Source organism: Salmo salar, chromosome ssa14, assembly GCF_905237065.1.
Source record: "Salmo salar chromosome ssa14, Ssal_v3.1, whole genome shotgun sequence".
Lineage (NCBI taxonomy): Eukaryota > Metazoa > Chordata > Actinopteri > Salmoniformes > Salmonidae > Salmo > Salmo salar.
The window spans coordinates 58,284,482-58,309,805 of record NC_059455.1 but is presented as its reverse complement, the minus strand read 5'-3'; the positions used below and the strand labels follow the sequence as shown (position 1 = coordinate 58,309,805).

Here is a 25,324-nt window from a genome sequence, read left to right as displayed (position 1 = left end):
AGCACCATAAATCCAGAGAATGCCAGACTTTGAACATTTGCCCACAAAGGACCGTTGCGCCACCTTCCTGATCAAGTGAGCACAGCACAACAAGGTGACTCCAAAAATATTTTGTATGCTGCTGCATAAATGATGTAATATGCCAGTGAGATATGTATACTGTAGCTAAGAAAGTAATACTAAGTGTATGCTGTGTAGTAAGCTGTTAGTAGCCCATGTGCCTTACCCTAATAATTTAGTATATTTTCACCTCTTAATTTTGCCTACTGTTCTGTTCTGACGGATTGCCTATCTGCTTGTCGTCCCAGTATTCCATAGTTTGTACATCTCACTTGTCAGTTGAAACCACATTTGTTTAAGCAAGTCAGCCATATCAGCTGTTTTTTTAAAAGGCAGGAAATTAAGGTGAATCAACTGTTTTGCTGCCAGATAAGGCTCTGCTGATAGCCAGGTGTAGCTGTTGGGACAGCTTTATGTAGGCCCTAACAGTTTGTGGGCACCGTTTGTCACCGTTATAGTGCAATTAATGTATTGTTTATTGTTGTGTTGTGGCTTTGCTGGCATACACCCCCCCAATGTTTGTCCCACCAAGATGTACATGCTAAAATCGCCACTGGTGTTTTGTATAACACGAACGTCTAGCAACTCAACGTTTGTGAGTTTGAATCTTATCACAATTTTAGCATTTTAGCTAGTTAGCAACTTTACAACTGCTTATTACATTTTAGCAACTACTTGCATGTTAGCGAACCCTCCCCTAACCTTAACCCTTTAACATAACTCCTAACTTAACCCTAACCTTAACCCCTAACCCTTAGCTAATGTTAGCCAGCTAGCTAGCTAATGACGGCCAAACCTGGATGACACTGGGCCAGTTGTGCACCGCCCTATGGGAGTCCCAATCACTGGCGGATGTGATACAGCCTGGATATCCTACGTGTCGCATATTTGTAACATTTGTAACATTTTGCAAAGTCGTAACGTATTGTACATTTTGCAAATTATAACATATTGTATGTTTTGCAAATTCGTAACATATCATACGAAATGGGTGATGGACATCCACAAATGAATACATACCATACGAAATGTAACATATCATACTAAATGGAGTGTCTGATTTATATACAGAATAATATGAAATGCTCGGTGGCAGTTGTTGTAAGAGGTTGTATGTGAGTCACATTCAAAGCATTTAATAAAGCACCAAAGTTGTTTTCTGATTGGGAGTTTTTTGTGATTACTTTAAATACCACTGTAGAATGTTAATCTTGAAATCAGGCACCTTTGTTATGACAGATTAGTATGTGATTTCAGGTATGCAATATTTTGAAAGCATGAGCTGCACACATTTAGCTGTGACAGGCAGGCAGCCCAATCTCAAATCCGAACCAGTTCTAACAATGATAACAATAATCCCATCTCTTCCACATATCTGATTTCCATCGCCAAGACCTCATACCAAAAAATGCACAGAATTTTTCACATTCCGTTCAGTACGTTTATACTGAAATTCAATCACAGCATTGTGCAGTATCGAAATCCAAATATGTGCTTATTTTGAATGTATAGGTACAGTCATTGATTTACAATACCTAGACGTTCTGTCTGGAAATATGGGACTTTTATTGGTGAAAAGTCATGTCAGTCTGCGATTAACCACTTCGATTGGTTAAGATTGTGAGGCCCTACGTAGTTAGGTGTGGGCGTACTCCTTCGTCGCCGAGTGGTGTGCGAGCGACTGGGCCGTCTCGAAAACTGTCTCGTGGGTAGACTCAAACATATTATTGATATTGACCATAGTGCATATCTGTTTTGGTTAATTGTTGAAAAATACATTTAACGATACTGTTATATTCCTAGAAAAGATAGGTAAGCGTTTGCTAAGTATTCATTTTTCACCTCTTTTGGCGGGTGGTTTGTTTGAATGCTGAAAGGTGTTCAGCATGCTAACAAGGCCTTAGCTAGCCCTGTTAGCTATTTTCTTGGCAAAGCGTATGAACCTTAACGTTATTTTGATTTTCATTTTCGTATTTCTAACGCTAAACGTTTATTTTGGTGGGTGTAAATGTTCCAAATTGTGAATTCAGTCGAATTCGTCTAACAATGTAGCTAACTAAATCTAGTTATGTACTGTAGCTAGCTGCTGTAATTGAGCTTGCTATTATTGGAAGGGGGCGGGACGGCGTTTAACCAAGAAATACACACCACCAACTAAGCTTGCTTCAACAAAAACATGTTTGCTAGTTAGCATAGTCATTGTTTATGTTTACTGTCTGTTGGAGTTCACTAACTAGCTTGCTCCCGATATATCCTTACCGTTCACTTGTCCCCAGGTATTTCATTTTTTAGACATCGTGGTTGTCTGCATTAAAATGAATGGTTCAGATTTTCTAGTGTAGTTATAGTATCTTAGCCAATCTGAACTAGGTAGTTGATATATTTACAATACTTGCAGAGGTTTAGCTAGATTACATGAAGTTACTATTGCAGTTGGAAAAAATGTGCACAATATATCTTATAAAAGGGAAAGTTTATGTACCATACAAGTTGTTAGTCTTGATCTGTAAAGGGCATCTGAAACAAATATATGTTCTAATGTGGAACATTCTTACTGAAATCTTGTTTTTGTCTTGTCTTTTCCCCTTTCTCTCAAGAGAATGGCTGCTGCCGCCGAGGTGAACGGTACTTCTGCCCTGGTGAGGGAGGAAGAGGAGCCTATGGAAGTCACTGCCGAAGGCGAGCACACAGAGAACTACCAGACACTCATCAACGCTGGACTGCCTCAGAAAGTGGCCGAGAGTCTCGACAACGTATTCTCAACTGGTGGGGAATCGGTCATACAATGGCTGAGTGTAATCCGTTTTCCAAAGAAGCATGATGATATTGCATGAGGTTCAATGAAGTGGAGAAAGGCCAGGTTGTAATGTTGGGAATCTGTCTTGTACCCTCAGGCTTGGTGGCGTATGCTGACCTGGATGAGAGGGCCATTGATGCTCTGCGGGAGTTCAATGAAGAGGGAGCGCTGTCTGTACTGTTGCAGTTCAAAGAAAGTGACCTGTCTCATGTGCAGGTGAGTTACAGGGGGAGAGGAATGAAAGAGAATGAATACAAGTCAGTTTGGATGATGCCGCATTAGTCTAAGAAGTTTACATGGAGGGGTCTATACATTTTCCTCTGCTCATAACACCAATACATGAATCATCTGTCCCGTGGTTTGCTTTCCAGAACAAAAGTGCTTTCCTTTGTGGAGTCATGAAGACGTACAGACAGAGGGAAAAGCAGGGAAGTAAAGTACAAGAATCCACCAAGGGTCCCGATGAGTCCAAGATCAAGGTAAAATGCAGCTGTTAGAAGGTCGTTTCATTTGCTTAAATATAACCGTGTGTGTAACCTGTGCGCACAAAGTTCTCTGTCACTGTGACGTATTTCCGTCATTTGTTTAGATCAGTGTAGACCAGCTCCCCAGAGACTTTTATTGCAGGTTTGGCGATGACATAGCCTAATAGACCAACGGAAGGAAGCGTGTCTGTTTTGTGCTAAATAAATTCCCAATTGTATTATCAAAAAAAAATCTCAGTTACGCTGTATGCGCTGACTGGACATGCATGATTGTTGCTGACACTGATGTTCAGATAAAGGGAATTCAATTGTTTATAATGCGCAGCGCTCAACTCAAACAGCGGTGTGTAGCCTAGTGTACTTTTACATTTTAGTAATTCAGCAGATGCTATTATCCAGAGCGACTTACAGTAGTGAGTGCATACATTTCTTTTTTTACTGGTCCCCTGAGGGAACTGAACCCACAACCTTGGCGTTGGAAGCGCCATGCTTTACCACATGGGGCCACTGTAGCTGCTGGCAAAGTCATTCAAAGCCTATACTTATTGCTCAGGATGTAACTTTCCAGGGCTGGGTTTCCCAAAAGCGTTGTAGCACTAACATATTCATTCCATTGAAACTAAATGGATGAAAGATGATTTTACTGCTACGATGCTTTTGTGAAACCCTGCCCTGTGTGACTATTTTTGCCATGTAATGTTAAAACAAAATCGGACAACCCCATAGTAGAATAGTTTACCTATTTACCTAGTCGGCTTGTAGTTTTCTATTCGAGATAAATATGCTTGTCAATGCACAACAATTTTTAATGTCTCTGCCATTTACTGGTTGCTGAAATTCTAATACCTAATTTCAGTTTGACAAAACAAAGTATAGTGTACATTTTTAGATTTTAGTCATTTAGCAGACGCTCTTATCCAGAGTGACTTACAGTAGTGAATGCATCCATTTCATCCATTTTTTTTGTTGTTGTACTGGCCCCCTGTGGGAATCGAACCCACAACCCTGGCGTTGCACACACCATGCTGGCGTTGCAAACATCATGCTCTACCAACTGAGCCACAGGGAATCGTTGTACCATCTAAACCGCTGTGAAATATACTTTACATAACCAAAAATATAGTATTTTCAGCTGTTTGAAGCTGGTGTACAAAAGTGAGAGACAAAAATGAAACTTAAAGGAAAAATCCACCTAAAATCACTCATACCTTTAATTAACAATGTTAAATAACACTGTGGAAACACTTTTTTTTTTTTTTGTGAACAAATGTTTCATTTTGGTGTTATAGTAAGGTTGGTAGCAACATGAAAAACTGTTGTGGAGATCTGTTGCAGGTGAAGTCGACAACAAAATCAGCAATGCTCTCTGGGCTGGCTAGCTAGGTAGCAAGCAAGTGTAGCTACTCACAATACCAAAGACAATATCGGCATGTAAAGTAGCTAGTTAGCTGTAAAATCGCCTAAACAAACTAGTCTATCAATTTAGGAATATACTATCTCCCCATGTTCAACCTAGACAGATGTGCCTCACAGTGAAGTCTGACATTTACAACAGCACATACACTATATATACAAAAGTATTTGGACACCCCTTCAAATTAGTGGATTCCGCTATTTCAGCCACACCCGTTGCTCACAGGTGTATAAAATCGAGCACACAGCCATGCAATCTCCATACTTCACCGGCTCCGACGCTCGTCGGATGTGGCAGGGCTTGCAAACTATTACAGACTACAAAGGGAAGCACCGCCGCGAGCTGCCCAGTGACACCAGCCTACCAGATGAGCTAAATCACTTCCATGCTCGCTTCGAGGCATGCAACACTGAGGCATGCATGAAAGCATCAGCTGTTCTGGACGACTATGTAATCACGCTCTCCGTAGCCGACGTGAGTAAGACCTTTAAACAGGTCAACATTCACAAGGCTGCGGGGCCAGACGGATTACCAGGACATGTGCTCCAGGTATGTGCTGACCAACTGACATTTTCAACATGTCCCTGATTTGAGTCTGAAATATCAACACGTTTCAAGCAGACCACCATAGTCCATGTCCCAAGAACACAAAGGCAACCTGCCTAAATGACTACAGACCCGTAGCACTCACGTCCGTAGCCATGAAGTGCTTTGAAAGGCTGGTAATGGCTCACAACACCATTATCCCAGAAACCCTAGACCCACTCCAATTTGCATACCGCCCAAACAGATCCACAGATGATGCAATCTCTATTGCGCTCCACACTGCCCTTTCCCACCTGGACAAAAGGAACACCTATGTGAGAATGCTATTCATTGACTACAGCTCAGCGTTCAACACCAGAGTACCCTCAAAGCTCATCACTAAGCTAAGGAACCTGGGACTAAACACCTCCCTCTGCAACTGGATCCTGGACTTCCTGATGGGCAGCACTCAGGAAGTGAGGGTAGGTAGCAACACATCTGCCACGCTGATCCTCAACACTGGAGCTCCCCAGGGGTGCATGCTTTGTCCCCTCCTGTACTCCCTGTTCACCCACGACTGCATGGCCAGGCATGACTCCAACACCATCATTAAGTTTGCAGACGACACAACAGTGGTAGTTCTGATGACAACGACGAGACAGCCTATAGGGAGGAGGTCAGAGACCTGGCCGGGTGGTGCCAAAATAACAACCTATCCCTCAACGTAACCAAGACTAAGGAGATGATTGTGGACTACAGGAAAAGGAGCACCGAGCACGTCCCCATTCTCATCAACGGGGCTGTAGTGGAGCAGGTTGAAAGCTTCAAATTCCTTGGTGTCCACATCAACAACAAACTAGAATGGTCCAAACACACCAAGACAGTCGTGAAGAGGGTACGACAAAGCCTATTCCCCTCAGGAAACTAAAAAGATTTGGCATGGTTCCTGAGATCCTCAAAATGTTCTACAGCTGCAACATCGAGAGCATCCTGACCGGTTGCATCACTGCCTGGTACGGCAATTGCACAGCCTCTGACCGCAAGGCACTACAGAGGGTAGTGCGTACGGCCCAGTACATCACTGGGGCAAAGCTGCCTGCCATCCAGGACCTCTACACCAGGTGGTGTCGGAGGAAGGCCTCGAAGACCCCAGCCACCCCAGTCATAGACTGTTCTTTCTACTACCGCATGGCAAGCGGTACTGGAGTGCCAAGTCTAGGACAAAAAGGCTTCTCAACAGTTTTTTTAAGACTCCTGAACAGGTAACCAAATGGTTACCCGGACTATTTGCTTTGAAAGATAAACATCTCCTTAATCTAACCACGTTTTACGATTTCAAAGAGGTTTTACGGCGAAAGCATAAATTTAGAGTATGTTAGGACAGTACATTTACAAGAGTTGTGTGTAATGTTTTGTCAAGTCAAAGACAGGGTCACCAAAACCATAAAACCAGCTAAAATGATGCACTAACCTTTTACAATCTCCATCAGATGACACTCCTAGGACATTATGTTAGACAATGCATGCATTTTTAGTTCTATCAAGTTCATATTTATATCCAAAAACAGCGTTTTACTATGGCATTGATGTTGAGGAAATCGTTTCCTCCAATAACCGGCAGTCAAGTCAGCGTCAGAAATTAAATAATTAAAATTAGAAAACATTGGTAAAATATTATATTGTCATTTAAAGAATTATAGATTTACATCTCTTGAACGCAATCAACTTGCCAGATTTAAAAATAACCTTACTGGGAAATCACACTTTGCAATAATCTGAGCACTGCGCCCAGAAAAATACGCGTTGCGATACAGACTAGACGTCATGTTGGGGAGATCTAAAATCGAAAATACTATGTAAATAATCCATTACCTTTGATTCTCTTCATCAGATGTCACTTCCAGGTATCACAGGTCCATAACGAATGTAGTTTTGTTCAAAAAAGCTCATCATTTTATGTCCAAAAATCTCCGTCTCGTTAGCACATGATGTAAGCCAGCCGGACTTCTCGTCATGAACGAGGGGAAAAAATATATTTCCGTTCGTTCAAACATGTCAAACGTTGTATAGCATAAATCATTAGGGCCTTTTTTAACCAGAACATGAATAATATTCAAGGTGGACGAATGCATACTCTTTTATAACGTATTGGAACGAGGGTACCCAACATGAACTAGCGCGCCAGGTGTCTAATGGGACATCACCGTTCCATGGCTCTTGTTCGGTCAGATCTCCCTCCAGAAGACTCAAAACACTTTGTAAAGGCTGGTGACATCTAGTGGAAGCAATAGGAAGTGCCAAAATATTCCTAAACCCCTGTGTTTTTCAATGGGATAGGTTTAAAGTCAATACAACACATCAGGTATCCACTTCCTGTCAGAAAATGTCTCAGGGTTTTGCCTGCCAAATTAGTTCTGTTATACTCACAGACACCATTCAAACAGTTTTGGAAACTTTAGAGTGTTTTCTATCCATATATAATAAGTATATGCATATTCTAGTTACTGGGTAGGATTAGTAACCAGATTAAATCGGGTACATTTTTTTTATCCAGACGTGCAAATGCTGCCCCCTAGACCCAACAGGTTAACTGTTTGTATGGAGCTTCATGAAATGGGTTTCCATGGCCAAGCAGCCGCACGCAAGCCTAATATCACCATGTGCAATGGCAAGCGTCGGCTGCAGTGGTGTAAAGTTCACCACCATTGGATGTTCTAGACGATTCTGTGCTTCCAACTTTGTTGCAACAATTTGGGGAAAGCCGTTTCCTGTTTCAACATGACAATGCCCCCAAACACAAAGCGAGGTCCATACAGAAATGGTTTGCTGAGATCATTGTGGAAGAACTTGACTGTCCTGCACAAAGCTCTGACCTCAACCCCATCGAAAACCTTTGGGATGAATTGGAACTCCGGCTGCGAGCCAGACTAATCGCCCAACATCCATGCCCGACCTTACTGATGCTCTTGTGGCTGAATGGAAGCAAGTCCCCGCAACAATGTTCCAATGTCTAGTGGAACACCTTCCCAGAACAGTGAAGTCTGTTATAGCAGCAAAGGGTGGTGGGCAACTCCATATTAATACCCATGATTTTGGAATGAGATGTTCGGCGAGCAGGAGTGAATTCGAGGAGTGAATGGGAGTCTGTTGGGCGCTAGCTCAAACGCAACATTAGCATGAATTTATTTAACAAGAACTACATTACAAATATTTTCAGAGATGTGAGAAGAACTTGCTGTAATATCGTATAGCTTTGGAATTGTGACCTTACGTGCTTTTGAGGAAAATGGGCGCGTTTCTCGGCATATACACTGTCTTTGAGAAGGGATTGCGTGAAGATTAGCTTAGCAACCGCGTGACGCACCATGACAATGTGTACGTGATTGACAGTCTGCTGTGTGGGGCGTTATACGTTTCTTCATTTGTTGGATTCCTATCTCTTTTCTATAATATTCCTGCCAACGGCACCATGCAATGCACCATGGACTAAATGTGCTAGACCCTCCGTTAAATTACACATTTCTTGAAGTAGTAATATTGCAAAAAATATGATCAATGGCTCATTCGAGAGACATCCTCCCGAGGTTATGACTTTGGCCAGTATTGAAATCTGACATGCATGATAGATATTTTCACAATCTAAAAGTTGTATTCCTATTGACTTCCAGTGTAGTGAGAGCGACTTTATCGCAGTGCTACGCCATACCGGACGGATTTCTGCCTGCTTGAACGCCAATAACTCAAACATGAAAATATTAAATAAACCAGGGAATTGATGGAACATCACTGAGATGCACGAAAACATTGAAAATGGGTGAACCTTTCCTTTTTACTTTGTAATAGAAACCAACATTTTTTTATTTGAGTCATAATAATTTGAGGCCCTCCTGGCCAGTGACAATGTTGCTACTTTAAAGCTAATTTCCTGCAATTCTACATATATTGCCATGGCTTATGGCAGGATTTCCCAAAATCGGTCCTGAGGACCCCATGTTTTTGTTCTAGAACTACACAGCTGATTTGAGTAACTTACCATCCATCCCGAGTATAGCCCACAAAGAACTCCCCCACGGCACAAACCCAAGGGGGGGTGCCAACCCGGACAGGAAGATCACATCAGTGACGCACCCCTCCTAGGGACGGCATGGAAGAGCACCAGTAAGCCAGTGATTCAACCCCTGTAATAGGGTTTGAGGCAGAGAATCCCAGTGGAGAGAGGGGAACTGGACAGGCAGAGACAGCAAGGGTGGTTGGTTGCTCCAGTGCCCTTCCGTTCAACCTTCCCACTCCTGGGCCAGATTACACTCAATCATAGGACCTATTGAAGAGATGAGTCTTCAATAAAGACTTAAAGGTTGAGACTGAGTCTGCGTCTCACACATGGATAGGCAGACCATTCCATAAAAATTGAGCTCTATAGGAGAAAGCCCTGCATCCAGCTGTTTGCCTAGAAATTCTAGGGACAGTAAGGAGGCCTGCGTCTTGTGACCGTAGCGTACGTGTAGGTATGTACGGCAGGACCAAATCGGAAAGATGGGTAGGAGCAAGCCCATGTAATGCTTTGTAGGTTAGCAGTAAAACCTTGAAATCAGCCCTTGCCTTAACAGGAAGCCAGTGTAGAGAGAGGCTAGCACTGGAGTAGTATGATCAAATATTTGGGTTCTACTCAAGATTCTAACCAGATGTGTTTTGCACTAACTTAAGTTTATTTAGTGCTTTAGCTGTAAAGTAGAGCATTGCAGTAGTCTAACCTAGAAATGACAAAAGCATGGATACATTTTTCTGTATTTTTGGACAAAGTTCCTGATTTTTGCAATGTTACGTAGATGGGGAAAAAAGCTGTCCTTGAAACAGTCCTGATATGTTCGTCAAAAGAGATCAGGGTCCAGAGTAACGCCGAGGTCCTTCAATTTTTTTTGAGACAACTGTACAACCATCAAGATTAATTGTCAGATTCAACAGAAGATCTCTTTTTGTTTCTTGGTACCTAGAACAAGCATCTCTGTTTTGTCCGAGTTGTTTAAAAGTAGAACATCTTTTTTCGCCATCCACTTCCTTATGTCTGAAACACAGGCTTCCACGGAGGGCAGTTTTGGGGCTTCACCATGTTTCATCGAAATGTACAGCTGTGTGTCATCCGCATAGCAGTGAAAGTTAACATGTTTCCGAATGACATCACCAAGAGGTAAAATATATAGTGAAAACAATAGTGGTCCTACAACGGAGCCTTGAGGAACACCGAAATGTACAGTTGCTTTGTCAGAGGACAAACCATCCAGAGACAAACTGATATCTTTCCGACAGATAAGATCTAAACCAGGCCAGAAGTTGTCCGTGTAGACCAATTTGGGTTTCCAATCTCTCCAAAAGAATGTGGTGATCGACGGTATCAAAAGCAGCACTAAGGTCTAGGAGCACGAGGACAGATACAGAGCCTCGGTGTGACACCATTAAAAGGTAATTTGCCACCTTCACAAGTGCAGTCTCAGTGCTATGATGGGGTCTAAAACCAGACTGAAGCGTTTCGTATACATTTTGTCTTCAGGAAGGCAGTGAGTTGCTGTGCAACAGCTTTTTCAATTGTTTTTGGGAGGAATGGGAGATTTTTTTTATATTTTCAGGGTCGAGGTTTGGCTTTTTCAAGAGGGGCTTTATTACTGCCACTCTTAGTGAGTTTGGTACACATCCGGTGGATAGAGAGCCGTTTATGTTCAACATAGGAGGCCACGCACAGGAAGCAGCTCTTTCAGTAGTTTAGTTGGAATAGGGTCCAGTATGTAGCTTGAAGGTTGAGGCAATGATTATTTTCATCAGTTCATCCATCCAGTCAACTGAAGTAAATTCATTAGGCCTAATTTATGGATTTCACTTGACTGGCCAGAGCCATGGGTGGGCCTGGGAGAGCATTGGCTCACACACTGGGGAGCCAGGCCCAGCCAATACGAATACATTTTTCTGCACAAAAGGACTTTATTACAGATAGACATACTCCTCAGTTTCATCAGCTGTCCGAGTGGCTGGTCTGACATTCCCGCGGGTGAAGAAGCCAGACGTGGAAGTCCTGGGCTGTCGTGGTGTCATTATCTAAAACAATGCTGGGAGGTGGCTTATGGTAGAGAAGGGAACATTAAAGTATCTGGCAACAGCTCTGGTGGACAATCCTGCAGTCAGCATGCCAATTGCACGCTCCCTCAACTTGAGATATCATGTAGCATTGTGTTGTAACACAACTACACATTTTAGAGGGGCCTTTTATTGTCCCCAGCACAAGGTGCACCTGTGTAATGATCATGCTTCTTGATATGCCACACCTGTTAGGTGGATGGATTATCTTGACAAAGGAGAAGTGGGGATGGAAGCAAATTTGTGCACAATGTGTGAGAAATAAGCTTTTTGTGCATATGGAACATTTATTTCATCTTTTATTTCAGCTCATGAAACATGGGACCAAGACTTTACATGTTTTATTTTTGTTCAGTGTATATATATATATTAGTGCAAGTGATCAAGGCTGTTCAAGATTCTGCACAGATTATTATAGCAATTGTGAAGATCTCCACAGACCTGCGACCTTTGCATGCTATCTTGAAAATGCACACTTTCTATGATCACTTTGAGGTTACTGTAACTAAATGTAGTCATGGATGTTTTACTCATTTTAAGGTTTAATAAATACTGTTACATTAGTTTAAGAGCCTTAACTTTAGGCTGTTTACTGTATTACAAAAGGAATATTGAATTGTGTTTGGTTGGCAACTAGTGTTGAGCAATTATTGCTTTTTGAGTGCAGTTTTGTTCGAATAATTTTTTATATAATCATTGACGTTAAATGCACTAGGGATGTACGATATACCAGTGAACATATCGGAATCGGCCGACATTGGCATTTTTAGCTAATGTCGGTATCGGCACGATGTCTATTTTAACGACGTGTAAAACCGATGTCAAAGCTGACGTGCATACCTATATAACGTAGGTACATGATGTAATGACGCCATGTAAAATGCTACGCTACACGTGCAAAACAGCATTCCTAACCTAGCCCACAATGTCTGCTGTGTGGATCGAGCAGTCAGCAAGTGGAGCAGTCATTTGAAAGGATAAGATGACAACTCAAAGGCGAAATCCATTAAAGTCAAGATAATGGAATTCACTGCCCTTGACAATCAACTGTTCTCTGTCGTGGGTGATGTTGGCTTTCGCCGACTGGTCGAGCACCGGTACACGTTGCCCAACCGGAGTTACACAGTAATAGCGTCACAACATACTATGGAACGCCGTTTGGGTCTTTTGCGTTTCAAAAAAAGATACATGTCAAATATCACTATCAAATGGCACAGTTCTATTATAGAATGTTGTAAGTATTAGCTAGGTTGCCACTTGTTGCTCGCCTATTGAACTTGAACTTCAGTTCATGAAAATAAATAGCTAGCCAGCTACTTAACCCTGTTGCCCAAAGCTGTTATAAGCAGCCAGCTAGCTTCGTCTGACTAGTGAGGCTTGACCAGCCTGGGTTATGAGTTGTGGCTAGCTTCACAAGTGGAATTTGCGTTTTGCCTTCAAAATAAAAGTACCTCTTTGCAGGTGATGCAGAAGGTTGGTGGAATCATGCCATATTTAGACTAGATAATGTTAAACAGGGTTGGAATGTGAAGCAATGAAATGGGGTGTCAGTCTACTCGGTGACACCCGCAGAACACAACTGTGAAGAGTTTATGCAAATATTAACGTTGTAGTTCTTATTGCGGGACTGTGAAATCACATCCCCAGTCAGCCTATTTGGTGTCTTGACATTCATATTGCACTGTACAGCTTTACCTAGGGATTGGGGATCAATGAAATGGGGTATCAGTCTACTCAATACCCAATATATTTTTTTCCCACCGTTATCAGATTCCCAAACATCCACGCAGTATTGTTTTTCCTCGTGAATAGTGTTCAATACACATAGTTGGACAAAATGTGTCTCAATTCAGTTGTTTCAGAGTACTACAATAAGAGCTATGACGCTAATGTTCTCTGGGTGTCACTGAGTAGACCGATACCACATGGCATTGATCCACAATTAGGGTTGCAAAGGTTTAGAAACTTTCTGGAAATTTTCCATGGGAAGTTAAGCCAGGGAATTTGGGGGATTTTGCTTAAATTTGTGAAAAAGGTTCACTTTTACGTGGGATACACAAGGCAATTCTAGGTCTTGTGGCATATGTTTGTTAAACTATCCCCAATTCAGTGAAATTGCAACCCTTTGCATGCACAGTGCACTCTTCCATCACATGTACAGCTGATTCTCAAGATCTTGCACACTGAGATGCTATTGAGCCCACACTACTACACTGTCTGAGCCAAGGACTGCATGCTTTCTGGTAAGTTTTGATTACAATACTGGGTGGGGTGAATATATTTTATGACAGATGATTTCTTTGTTAAATAGTAGCCTACAGCAAAGTGTGTGTTAGAAATAATTTAACTTGTTAACAATTTCTGCTAGTTAGTTTTTGCTACCATGTGGGTTTGAGCTTGCTTGAGCCTGATAACTAAGTGTTTCCATATACGTTTCATTTAAAAACATTTATCTTACAAAGGAGTTTTAATCTAACTGCTTAACTATTTATCTGTACATGGAATTGTATTGTTTTTTTTTTGTTTTGAAATCTTTACAGGAAAATGCCACAGGCACTATCTGATGTGTGGAGACATTTCACTGCAGCTAATGTAGAAGGAAAAGCTGTGTACATTTGCAAATACTGTGCCAAATCATATGTGAAGAATGAAAAAAAGATGCAGAATCATCTGGCTAAGTGCATAAAGTTCCCACAGCGCTCACAACAAGCAACCTCTGACAAAAGTGTCTACTTCTATTCGAGGTGACAATGATGAATCGGACACCTTGTCGATAGCAACAGCTTATGGTCCTCCGGGAATCAGATGTTTTTTTTGACTCCATGGAGGAACGTAGTCAGAGAAATGTTGAGGAATGTCTTGCACGAGCTGTATATGCAACTGGTTCAACTCTGCTCACAGGCAATATGTATTGGAAGAGATATCTGAATGTTCTTTGCCCAGCATACACCCCTCCAAACAAACATGCTTTATCTAATTTGCTGGATGCGGAGTTCAACAGAGTTCAAGTGAAGGTCAAGCAAATCATAGAGAAAGCAGACTGTATTGCAATCATCTCTGACGGGTGGTTGAATGTTCGTGGGCAAGGAATAATTTAGCATGCATTATCTCAAAGTTTTAAGTTGTTTTTGGAGAGAGTGCGTGAGAACACAATAGCAAGATATACAAATCTAATGAGAAATTTGAACAAACCTTAGTTGACCATCATTATAAGACAGAAATTATGCATGCGTGGCTGGGGGGGAAAAAATCCTTCCTTGCTGTTGTGAATCAAACAACCAAAAGCCTAATCCTACTATTTGAAATATCCATAAAACATTAAGACACATTTAAAGTTTTGAAGAGTATTTTCCAAAAGTGTCTAAAGTTGCAGCACAATAGCTATTGATGACTTCCCAAATGCTATACAGACCTAAATAGTGTCATTGATGTGACTTATAAAGTATGCTTACATTTACCTTAAACACTTCAGCTGTACAGACTGAATAGAGTCCTAGTACACAAATTAATTAAATGAAACAAATAAAACCAAGACTAAATTCATGAGGTTAGAGTCCAGAAATACACTGAGTCCATAGTTGCGAACATAAGCAACCGTTTAAATGTAAAACAATTTTTCTGTTAAACCTACCCTTTTGAAATGGCTACGATAGCAACAATTAATATATTTAGGTAAGACATCTCTCAATCTTTCTCACCCTGGCACATTGGTAGTAGTCGGTGACAAATATCAAAACTAAGCAGGGCTGGGCTCGGTTAAAACCCTGGATGGGAGACCAGATGGGATGGCTGGAGATAGACTAATTCTCCCATAGGCGGTGCTGCCCAACCAATTGTTTTTTTTTTTCTGATTTTGAGTATGACTTTGAAGATTTGATGACGAGGTTTGTCTTATGTTGAAAATTGGAAACCACTGTGGTTGAAATTTCGCCCTCAAACGTTGCGTTCCTGCTCATGTTGTGTATTGGTTATGCTGACCTCTACATGTTCCCCAGGCTCTGTTGGAGCGGACAGGATACACCTTGGACGTCACCACAGGACAGAGGAAATATGGAGGGCCCCCACCGGAGGAAGTGTTCCAGGGAGCACAGCCTGGGATTGGAACTGAGGTAAAGTTGCCTGAGATGAACCATTATAACATTGTGGCAAAGCCTATGACTGATAAAGAGATACGTTTGTAAGACTTTGGCCCCAGGAATGGCAACAGACTTTTATAGCAACACTACAGCCGTCTTCCCCTGCTGAAGTATCATGCGCTGATCTGATTACATTGTGGAACCCTCACTGATCTAGGCTCTGTTTTCTGCCTTCAGGTGTTTGTGGGAAAGATCCCCAGAGATCTGTATGAAGACGAGCTGGTGCCACTGTTTGAGAAGGCGGGCCCAATCTGGGACCTGAGGCTAATGATGGACCCCCTATCGGGTCAGAACCGGGGATACGCCTTCATCACCTTCTGCGGCAAGGATGCAGCAGCTGAGGCAGTGAAACTTGTAAGTCCCTGCAGTCAGTCAAGTCTTACTTCACCTTCTAAGAACCAAGCGGCTTGTTTCCCAGACACAGATGAAGCCTAGTCCTTGACTAAAAATCACTTTCAATAGAGAATCTCCATTGAGTGTGCTTTTTTTAGTCTAGGGCAGTGGTTACCAACCTTTTCTGAGTCCATATCACTTTCTGAGTCAAAATGTAATCCAAGATCTAACGCTCAGATTTTTTTTTCATGACTTAGAGAACGTAAGCCTATGCAATATTAACCAATTAAACAGTTCTTCCGCAATGATATTTGTGCAGTAGGCTATAGGCCCAATACATTATCACTGCATATTGACTATGCTTGAATTACCATGCTAATGTTGTTTTTCTCAGACCATTTTATAATTATATTTGAAAAAATAACATGATCACACTGCTAATAGATCTTTTTTTTTTTTTTTTTTTACTAGACTGATGGCTTGCATCAGTCTGGGGGGGGGGAGCGAGCAGCGGTGAGGTTGCCTCTCACCTGACTCGCGTCCCTCTGCTCTCCCTCCCTCTGCTGAGAAAAGGGGACAGTCTTTCAGCTCATGGCAAAACTCAAGTCACACTGCATTATTTCTGTCTCATGCACCAATTCATGTTATTACTCCGATGATGACTGTAATATTCCTCTATTAAAAATGACAAGCTGCTAATAATAACGGAGCACTTTGCTATACTCATTAATTGCAGCTGCAGAGCTGGTTGTAGCGTGAGTGGAAGTAGGCAGAATGCACATTTTATGGCTTATAAAAGTTTTGAACAAAGTGTTGACAGCTTAAGAGCTGTCATTTTTATTGTGAGGAACTGCAGTTCCTCAAGGACAAAACGGAATTAAAAAAAATGGATAAAACTGCAGTTCCTCGCAATAAAATGACAGCTCTTAAGCCATCTTTCCTCGATTCTTGTTTTCAGTGTGATAACTATGAAATCCGGTCTGGGAAATACCTTGGAGTTTGCATATCTGTAGCAAACAACCGCCTGTTTGTTGGATCAATCCCAAAGAACAAGACCAGAGAGAGCATATTGGAGGACTTCGGCAAAGTCACAGGTCAGTGACAGTGCAGACACCCCAATTTGGTTTACATTTGTTTTATGTTCTGTGGGTTGTCATTGGTCAGACATCAGTCATGTGACACCAGTCTCCTTCCTCCAGAGGGGCTTCAGGAAGTGATCCTCTACCACCAGCCGGACGACAAGAAGAAGAACCGTGGCTTCTGTTTCCTGGAGTACGAGGACCACAAATCTGCAGCCCAGGCCCGCCGCCGCCTGATGAGCGGCAAGGTGAAGGTGTGGGGGAACCCGGTCACTGTGGAGTGGGCTGACCCGGTCGCTGAGCCCGACCCAGATGTCATGGCGAAGGTAAGTCATGTCTTGTTCACTTGCTCTCCCACACTCACTCTCATTTTACAATGACCTCTCTCTGCATAAACTGAGATTAATATGGAGTTGAACTGTAATGTTTGTGTCATCAGGTAAAAGTCCTGTTTGTCAGGAAGCTAGCCACCCCGGTCACAGAGGAGCTACTGGAGAAGACCTTCTCTGCGTTTGGAAAGTTGGAGCGGGTGAAGAAGCTCAAAGACTACGCCTTTGTTCACTTTGAGGACAGGGACGCAGCTGTGAAGGTGGGTTACCCATCGTCCTTATTTCTCAGTAAAAAAATAAATACGTTTTACCTTCGTATGTGTGATACACATTTTCTGCTTTCCTCAGGCAATGTCAGAAATGAATGGGAAGGAGCTGGGGGGAGAGGAGATTGAGATAGTCCTGGCCAAGCCCCCTGACAAGAAAAGGAAAGAGCGGCAGGCTCAACGCCAGACCACCAGAAACCCAGGGTGAGGTCACAGAGCGACTGTGCCTAATATCTGAGTAGATCTCCTGTCATGGGATTACGTTGAACCTTATGTGTTATTCTTGTATTCTGCAGGTATGATGACTATTACTACTATCCACCGCCACGCATGCCTCCACCAGGTAGGGGCAGGGGCCGTGGTGGCAGAGGGGGTGGTGGCTATGCCGCCTACCCCCCAGACTACTACAGCTACGAGGACTACTACGATGACTACTACGGCTACGACTATCACGACTACCGCGGGGGTTACGAGGACCCGTACTACGGTTACGACGATGTGTACAGCATGAGGGGCCGTGGCAGCCGCCCCAGCAGGGGAGGCCCACCCAGGACCCGCGGAGCACAACCCACACGGGGCCGAGGGGGCTATGCCCAGAGGGGGCCACCCATCGGCGGGCCCAGGGGTGGCAGAGGAGGGGGCCGAGGGGGACCATTCCAGCCACAGAGGGGCCGAGGTACCCGAGGAGCCAGGGGGAACCGCGGGGGCAATGTGGGCGGGAAGAGGAAGGCGGATGTCTTCAACCAGCCTGACTCCAAGCGCCGGCAGATCAACCAGCAGAACTGGGGGTCCCAGCCCATCGCCCAGCAGCCCCTGCAGCAAGGGGCCGACTATTCCGGTAACTATGGTTACAGTAATGACACCCTGGAGTTTTCACAGGATTCTTATGGGCAACAGTGGAAGTAGACGCATCAAAAAAGGTATTTGGCAAAATAAAAACAAAAGTACAGGGGGAGAAAACATAAGGAGATTGGCGCAATGTTTTTGATTGACTTTTTATTCTTCATCCCTCACGGAGAAAAAAAAAAAAATTCACTGAGAGAAAAAAATGGACAGACACCCCCAGAATTGGCACATGATTGGCTGGAATTGCATTTTGGCCTGAAGATGTGAATGTAACCGTTTTGCTGAATCATTTCTTACTCTTACGGTTACATGGGACAAATGTCTTAAAACACACATCACTTTTACCTTCCAACATTTTGTTTGTTTATTTTAAAGCCAACAATGAGCATTTTAAATGTGGACATTCATTTTCAAAAGTCTGAGGACATTAAAATCATGATCTTGCCTTGCAGGAAAGTTTGTGTCCAAGCCCCTCCATCCCCTACCTGTATTCCCCTTATTTCTGGTTTCTAACAGTGGCATAGTGACTTGCTTGTAAATAATTGCTTATGGCTAGAGCTTCATATTCATTTTTTGCCGTGATGGAGAAAAGAATCCACAGGAAGTAGAAAAATTTAACGTTTTGTAATGTTAAGTGTATGTCAAGCATTTCTAGAGGTAGATCAATTGTGTTTTTTAAAACTGATATTATTAAATAACTTCCTATGTTTTCTTTACACTTGCCCGTTAGTTTGGTTTGGCTTACCTTAAAAGCCATTGCAGTTTGTTCTGATGTTTGTATTTATAACTTTTACGTTTGTTCCGTTTCAATAAAACTCAGTTGAGCATTATTCAATTGTCAGATACCTTCAAATTCAATGGTGTCATTCAGTATTTGAGTCTACTCCTAAACCTACCTCAAATTTCACATTTGGAATGAGATTTTGTCGGCTTTTTGCTCAAAGAATAAATAAAGACTCCAAATGAAGTTGTCAAATACCGAAAGACTGGATGACAGAGCACAAATGATGTTTGAATGACTGAATAAAAAAAAGATTATAACCCTTTATTTTCCAGGATATGCCACCCTCTTATGATCTGGTAAAAATTCAAAGGTATACAAATAAATTTAAAAAATGAACACAATAGTTGTACATTTTGTACAACGATGCAGAAATTTCTACCTCGCAATCATTTACATTGGACTCAACAGGAAGACCAGAACAGCTGAGAACTCAAATACATTCCCCTTCCCTGAAGGCACTGGATCAGTTGCAACTCACCTCCACTCAAACACCATGAGGCCCAATTTATACAGTAATTCCTTATTACAGACCGGGAACATCCAAAGGATAAAAATGATTCAGAAATTATCAAAGTAATATCTGCTGCTGCTGTACGTTTTGTCTTTTGCTGCTGTAGCAATGACCCTTCTAGCCCTGCTGTTGTTCCATAGAGAAATGCTAAGAGCAAATGCCTTTGGTTTCATTTATATTATTATTTGTGTTTTATCTTTTGTCCTTTTATTCCAACTTACCCAGGTGGTGAAGCGAGAGCGGCATCGCTTGAGTGAGGAAAGAACTCACCCTGAACGGTGTTCCTTACAAAAGGCCCGGGTGAGCTAGTTTAGAGTACTGTCTCTCCTCACCTACAACTGCTGCTAAAATCAAAGGGGGGGATTTCCAGCCACAATCATGCCATGCTCCTTGTTATTGTTGTTACGAATATACTACCGTGAGTGATGTAGGCCTACATTTCAATTGATTATTTTTGTCAGTGTCAACCACATCAATCCTTGCATCCTCAAACTAGGGTAATGAAGCTTCTAAATAATTGCATTGTTATTGTAAATCTAGATAGAAGACAAATGGCTCTCTCCAGATTTGAAGTTATCACCCCCTTTCTTGGGATGTAGCCTAGTCATCCTGATTGACCAAGAAGTGGTAGGTCACAGTAGTATTAAAGCCAGTTGGCCACATTTATTCAGAAGCAGATTAGTTAGTTAATCTACGGAATGAAATGGACAAAAGCAGACAGTCCAACTCGAGGCTTTTCTATAAATGAGATCGGCCTAAACTCTCAACACCTGTCACTTAGACAATTCCCTATATGGTGCACTACTTTCAAACAGCCGCTAGGGCCCTGGTCAAACGCAGTGCACTACATAGGGAATAGGGTGCCATTTGGGACACACTTAGCTACACCCTGTTGTGACAATTGCTTCAGCTGTCACCGTGTCACATTCTTTAATCTCTAGAGGCAGCTTTCTTAACAAAAGCAAGGGGGACTAGAATTCCTTTTACTTTCTTTAACAAAGCATATTTGTTTTATTGGGCAATTCTAAACTGACATTGGCTTTCTGTATGATGGATACCTGTTACTACTGTGGTAATTGATAACTACACTGATCCCAATGCCTTTGAAGGTTACAATTTAGTCAACTGCCGGGCAAGCGACAGAACAAAAGGCAGTTGCTGGAAATTGGTCTTTACATTTTAAATCCACAAGAGGGCAGTGTCTATTTGTTTTACTGATGTGCCTTATATTGCACCAGCAAATTTTATTCATGTTGCACACAATTTAGCTTTGTATTAATGTCTGATTTTTAAAGGATGCCATTTAATAAGAGTAGTTGTGTTTTATATGTTGCTTCTGTCACCAGACTGTAGGGGAGCTTCCCTCAAGCTAGCCCTCACCCTGCCCTTCCTGTGGACCAGTTAGGTTGGGCTCATTCGAGATGGAGTGGACTTATGGGTAAGGTCTTATATTTGTTCCTTTTCTATTTTGTTCTGTAATATACAGCTATCGTTTGAAATTGGATCCCTTCATTTATATTACAGTGTAAGAGGTAAATCCATTGAAGATGCTCTGAGATGTGATGCCTAGTTGTTATTCACTGACGTTTGCATAGAATATTCCAATGGGATTCCATTGATAACCTAGCATTCTGATTTGTTTTCAAGACTCTATTGAGTTGTTGCCAAACCTATGCTATGTTTCACAGGAATGTCTGATATTTGATATGGCTTTCTCTGTTGCCCTTTTCCAGCCCTCCTCCTAAGGAGACCTCTGTTATTTTCTCCGAACTCCTGGCATATTTCCGAGCCCAGGCTGATGAAAAGACCCCAAGGCTACTCTACTACATTGATCTCCTGTCCCCATGCCTCTCACCTTTGCTGCTAGTCTTTGTCATAGCTACTGCTGGCTACCATGCTTACAGAAATGGAAGGTAAAAATAATATTTTCTAAAATATAAAATCTTTAATTTTTATAAATATTTTTTTGTATTGGCACTGTTTAATCTGTGAATTTCTTCTAGTCATTAATATTTTTTGCGTCCACATCCCTATCCAGGAGTGGTCGGAGGCAGACGCCCTGTCTAAGCGGCTACATCAAGTCCTGGAACTTAAGGAGAGCCTGGCAGCACGGGTGAGGGAGGCCAGTCAGCGCCTGGAGGCCCTGGAGGATGCCAAGCGAGCTGTCCGGGGCAGAAGGGGCAGGCACTGTCACCGCTGTGGCTCCTCCACAAGATACCATGAAGACAGCCTACTGGATACCAGCCAGAGAAAATAAAATATGGAAAAGTTGGGCCGTGTGTGTGTCCCATTTTTCATTAACTGAATTAAAAGATCCCATTTTCCATATGCACAAAAAGCTTATTTCTCAGAAATGTTGTGCACAAATGTGTTTACATCCCTGTTAGTGATGATTTCTCCTTTGCCAAGATAATCCATCTGACCGGTGTGGCATATCAAGAAGCTGATTAAATGGCATGATTATTACACAGGAGCACCTTGTGCTGGGGTGTGTAATTGGCATGCTGACTGCAGGAATGTCCACCAGAGCTGTTGCCAGGGAATGTAATGTTAATTTCTCTACCATAAGCCACCTCCAATGTTGTCTCAAGAGAATTTGTCAGTACGTCCATCCGGCCTCACAACCGCAGACCATGTGTAACCATGCCAGCCCAGGACCTCCACATCTGGCTTCTTCACCTGAGTAATTGAGACCAGCCACCCAGACAACTGATGAAACTGAGTATTTCTGTCTGTAATAAATCCCTTTAGTGGGGGGGGAAAGTATTCTGATTAGCTTGGCCTGGCTCCCAATTGGGTGGGCCTAGGTCCTCCCAGGCCCACCCTTGGCTGCTCACATCAGTCATGTGAAATCCATACATTAGGGCCTAATGAATTTATACTGAACAATATAAATGCAACAATTTCAACAATTTTGCTGAGTTACAGTACATATAGGAAATCAGTCAATTGAAATGAATTCATTAGGCCCTAGTCTATGGATTTCTCATGACTGGGTATGGGTGCAGGCCCAGCCAATCAGAAAAAGTTTTTCTGATTAAACGGTTTGGCCCAGGGGGTAGGCCCTCATTGTAAATAAGAATTTGTTCTTAAGTGATTTGCCTAGTTAAATCAAATTTTCCTTGACAGGTTGGCACACTCTTAGGATTCTCTCAACCAGCTTCGTGAGGTAGTCACCTGGAATGCATTTCAATTAACAGGTGTGCCTTGTTAAAAGATAATTTGTGGAATTTATTTGCGTTTTAGCCAATCAGTTGGAACAAGGTAGGGTTGGTATACAGAAGATAGCCTTATTTGGTAAAAGACCAAGTCCATATTATGGCAAGAACAGCTCAAATAAGCAAAGAGAAACGACAGTCCATTACTTTAAGACATGAAGGTCAGTCAATCCAGAAAATGTCAAGAACTTTGAAAGTTTCTTCAAGTGCAGTCGCAAAAACCATCAAGCCCTATGATGAAACTTGCTCTCATGAGGACCAACACAGGAAAGGAAGACCCAGAGTTACCTCTGCTGCAGAGTATATGTTCATTAGAGTTACCAGCCTCAGAAATCAGCAATTAACTGCACCTAAGATTGCAGCCCAAATAAATGCTTCACAGAGTTCAAGTAGCACACATCTCAACATCAACTGTTCAGAGGAGACTGCATGAATCAGGCCTTCATGGTCGAATTGCTGCAAAGAAACCACTACTAAAGGACACCAATAAGAAGAAGAGACTCGCTTGGGCCAAGAAAAACGATCAATGGACATTAGACCGGTGGAAATCTGTTCTTTGGTTTAATGGGTCCAAATTTGAGATTTTTGGTTCCAACCGCTGTGTCTTTGTGAGACGCAGATTAGGTGAACAGATGATCTCCGCATGTGTGGTTCCCACCGTGAAGCATGAGGAGGAGGTGCTTTGCTGGTGACACTGTTGGTGATTTATTTAGAATTCAAGGCAAACTTAACCAGCATGGCTACTACAGCATTCTGCAGTGATACGCCATCCCATCTGGTTTGCGCTTAGTGGGGCTATCATTTGTTTTTCAACAGGACAATGACCCAAAACACACCTCCAGGCTGTGTAAGTGTAACAGTGTAGGTTCCATCCCTCTCTTCGCCCCAACCCGGGCTCGAACCAGGGACCCTTGCAAGCATCGTTACCCATCGCGCCACAAAAGCCGCGGCCCTTGCAAGGCAAGGGGAAACCCTACTTCAAGTCTCAGAGCGAGTGACGTCACTGATTGAAATGCTATTAGCGCGCACCACCGCTAACTAACTAGCCATTTCACATCGGTTACATAAGGGCTATTTGAACAAGAAGGAGAGTGATGGAGTAATGCATCAGATGACCTGGCCTCCACAATCACCTGAACTGAAGCCTATTCAGATTGTTTGTCATGAGTTCAACCTCAGAGTGAAGGAAAAGCAGCCAACAAGTGCTCAGCATATGTGGGAACTCCTTCAAGACTTTTGGAAAATAATTCCAGGTGACTACCTCATGAAGCTGGTTGAGAGAATGCCAAGAGTGTGCAAAGCTGTCATCAAGGCAAAGGGTGGCTACTTTGAAGAATCTAAATATGAAATATATTTTGATTTGTTTAACACTTTTTTGGTTACTACATGATTCCATATGTGTTATTTCATAGTTCTGATGTCTTCACTATCATTCTACAATGTAGAAAATTGTAAAAATAAAGAAAAACCCTTGAATGAGTAGATGTTCTTAAACTTTTGATAGGCATTTTTTATTTATTGTTTATATACAGTTTTGTTCAAGTAAATTGACGTGTTATTCTTTGGGATTTCAAGACTGGTGTGATGTATGTGAAAGGTGGGGATATGATTTAGCTTGGCAAAAAGCAACAGTGCCTATTTCTATTGAACATGTACTCTTTTATGACGTCTTTCACAGTTGTCTAGCACTATTACATCACAATAGGGGTTGAGGTTGTGGAATTTCATATTCTCAAGTCTGCATATACCGACTTTGGTTTCTCATGAGCATACACCTCGTCAATTGACCGGAGAAGAAAAAGAGGACACTATCAGAGATGGCGTGCATGAATCTCTGTGGGATCCCCTCGTGGTCACAAGTTGGAATGGAGTTCCCTCAAGTGGGCATTCGGGACACATGTGTCCATGGCTCTTGCAGTGATGCCATGTTCTGGGCACTCCATGAGTGGCCCAATGTCACCTTTGCTCTGGTTGTGGTCTTGCTGATCATCCTCTTCATCAACCTTAGAATCATCAAGAGGAATCAAAACCAGGTGACTGACCAATACGTTTCATCATAGATGTGTCTGGGGTTTATAAGATATTTATCCATACAGTATCAGTAGTAGACAGTACACGTGAGCTTAATTCATATTTTTGGAGACAAATGTATATAACTTGCAACAATGATTGAGATAGTATTGGTAATTTTCATTTCAACCGCTGCCGCCTCAGCTGCAGTACACTGCGGACATGCAGTCGATGTTTCAACAAGGATTCAGGCTACAGGAGGTGACCGAGCAGAAGTTGACAGCTCTGGACACACGACTGACCAACCTAGAAGACTTTCTCTATGGACTCTGGAGACCGTCGCGTGGAGGACGCTTCACCGGCTCGGAATCTGATGAGAGCTCCCTTTCCAGGAACACGCGCAGATAC

The 25,324-nt window shown here is 42.5% G+C and overlaps 1 protein-coding gene across 4 annotated transcripts; it reads left to right on the top strand.

Moving 5' to 3' along the window:
* Positions 1-1,701: 1,701 nt before the first annotated feature.
* LOC106570083 (heterogeneous nuclear ribonucleoprotein R) lies at positions 1,702-21,959 on the top strand. Of its 4 annotated transcripts, XM_014142058.2 has the most exons (15): positions 1,715-1,872; positions 2,658-2,826; positions 2,955-3,073; positions 3,229-3,336; positions 15,400-15,513; positions 15,718-15,894; positions 16,832-16,967; positions 17,073-17,278; positions 17,392-17,541; positions 17,630-17,751; positions 17,844-18,385; positions 19,914-19,988; positions 21,035-21,126; positions 21,422-21,601; positions 21,727-21,959. In XM_014142058.2, exons 2-12 carry the CDS (start codon positions 2,661-2,663, stop codon positions 19,943-19,945), a joined length of 1,872 nt encoding a protein of 623 aa, XP_013997533.1. In that variant the 5' UTR covers positions 1,715-1,872; positions 2,658-2,660; the 3' UTR covers positions 19,946-19,988; positions 21,035-21,126; positions 21,422-21,601; positions 21,727-21,959. The 4 variants fall into 4 exon arrangements, with proteins under 4 accessions (XP_013997531.1, XP_013997532.1, XP_013997533.1 ...); XM_014142056.2 differs by lacking the exons at positions 19,914-19,988; positions 21,035-21,126; positions 21,422-21,601; positions 21,727-21,959 and having other exon boundaries at positions 1,702-1,765; positions 17,844-19,223; XM_014142057.2 differs by lacking the exons at positions 19,914-19,988; positions 21,035-21,126; positions 21,422-21,601; positions 21,727-21,959 and having other exon boundaries at positions 1,708-1,769; positions 17,844-19,223.
* The last annotated feature ends 3,365 nt before the right edge of the window (positions 21,960-25,324 follow it).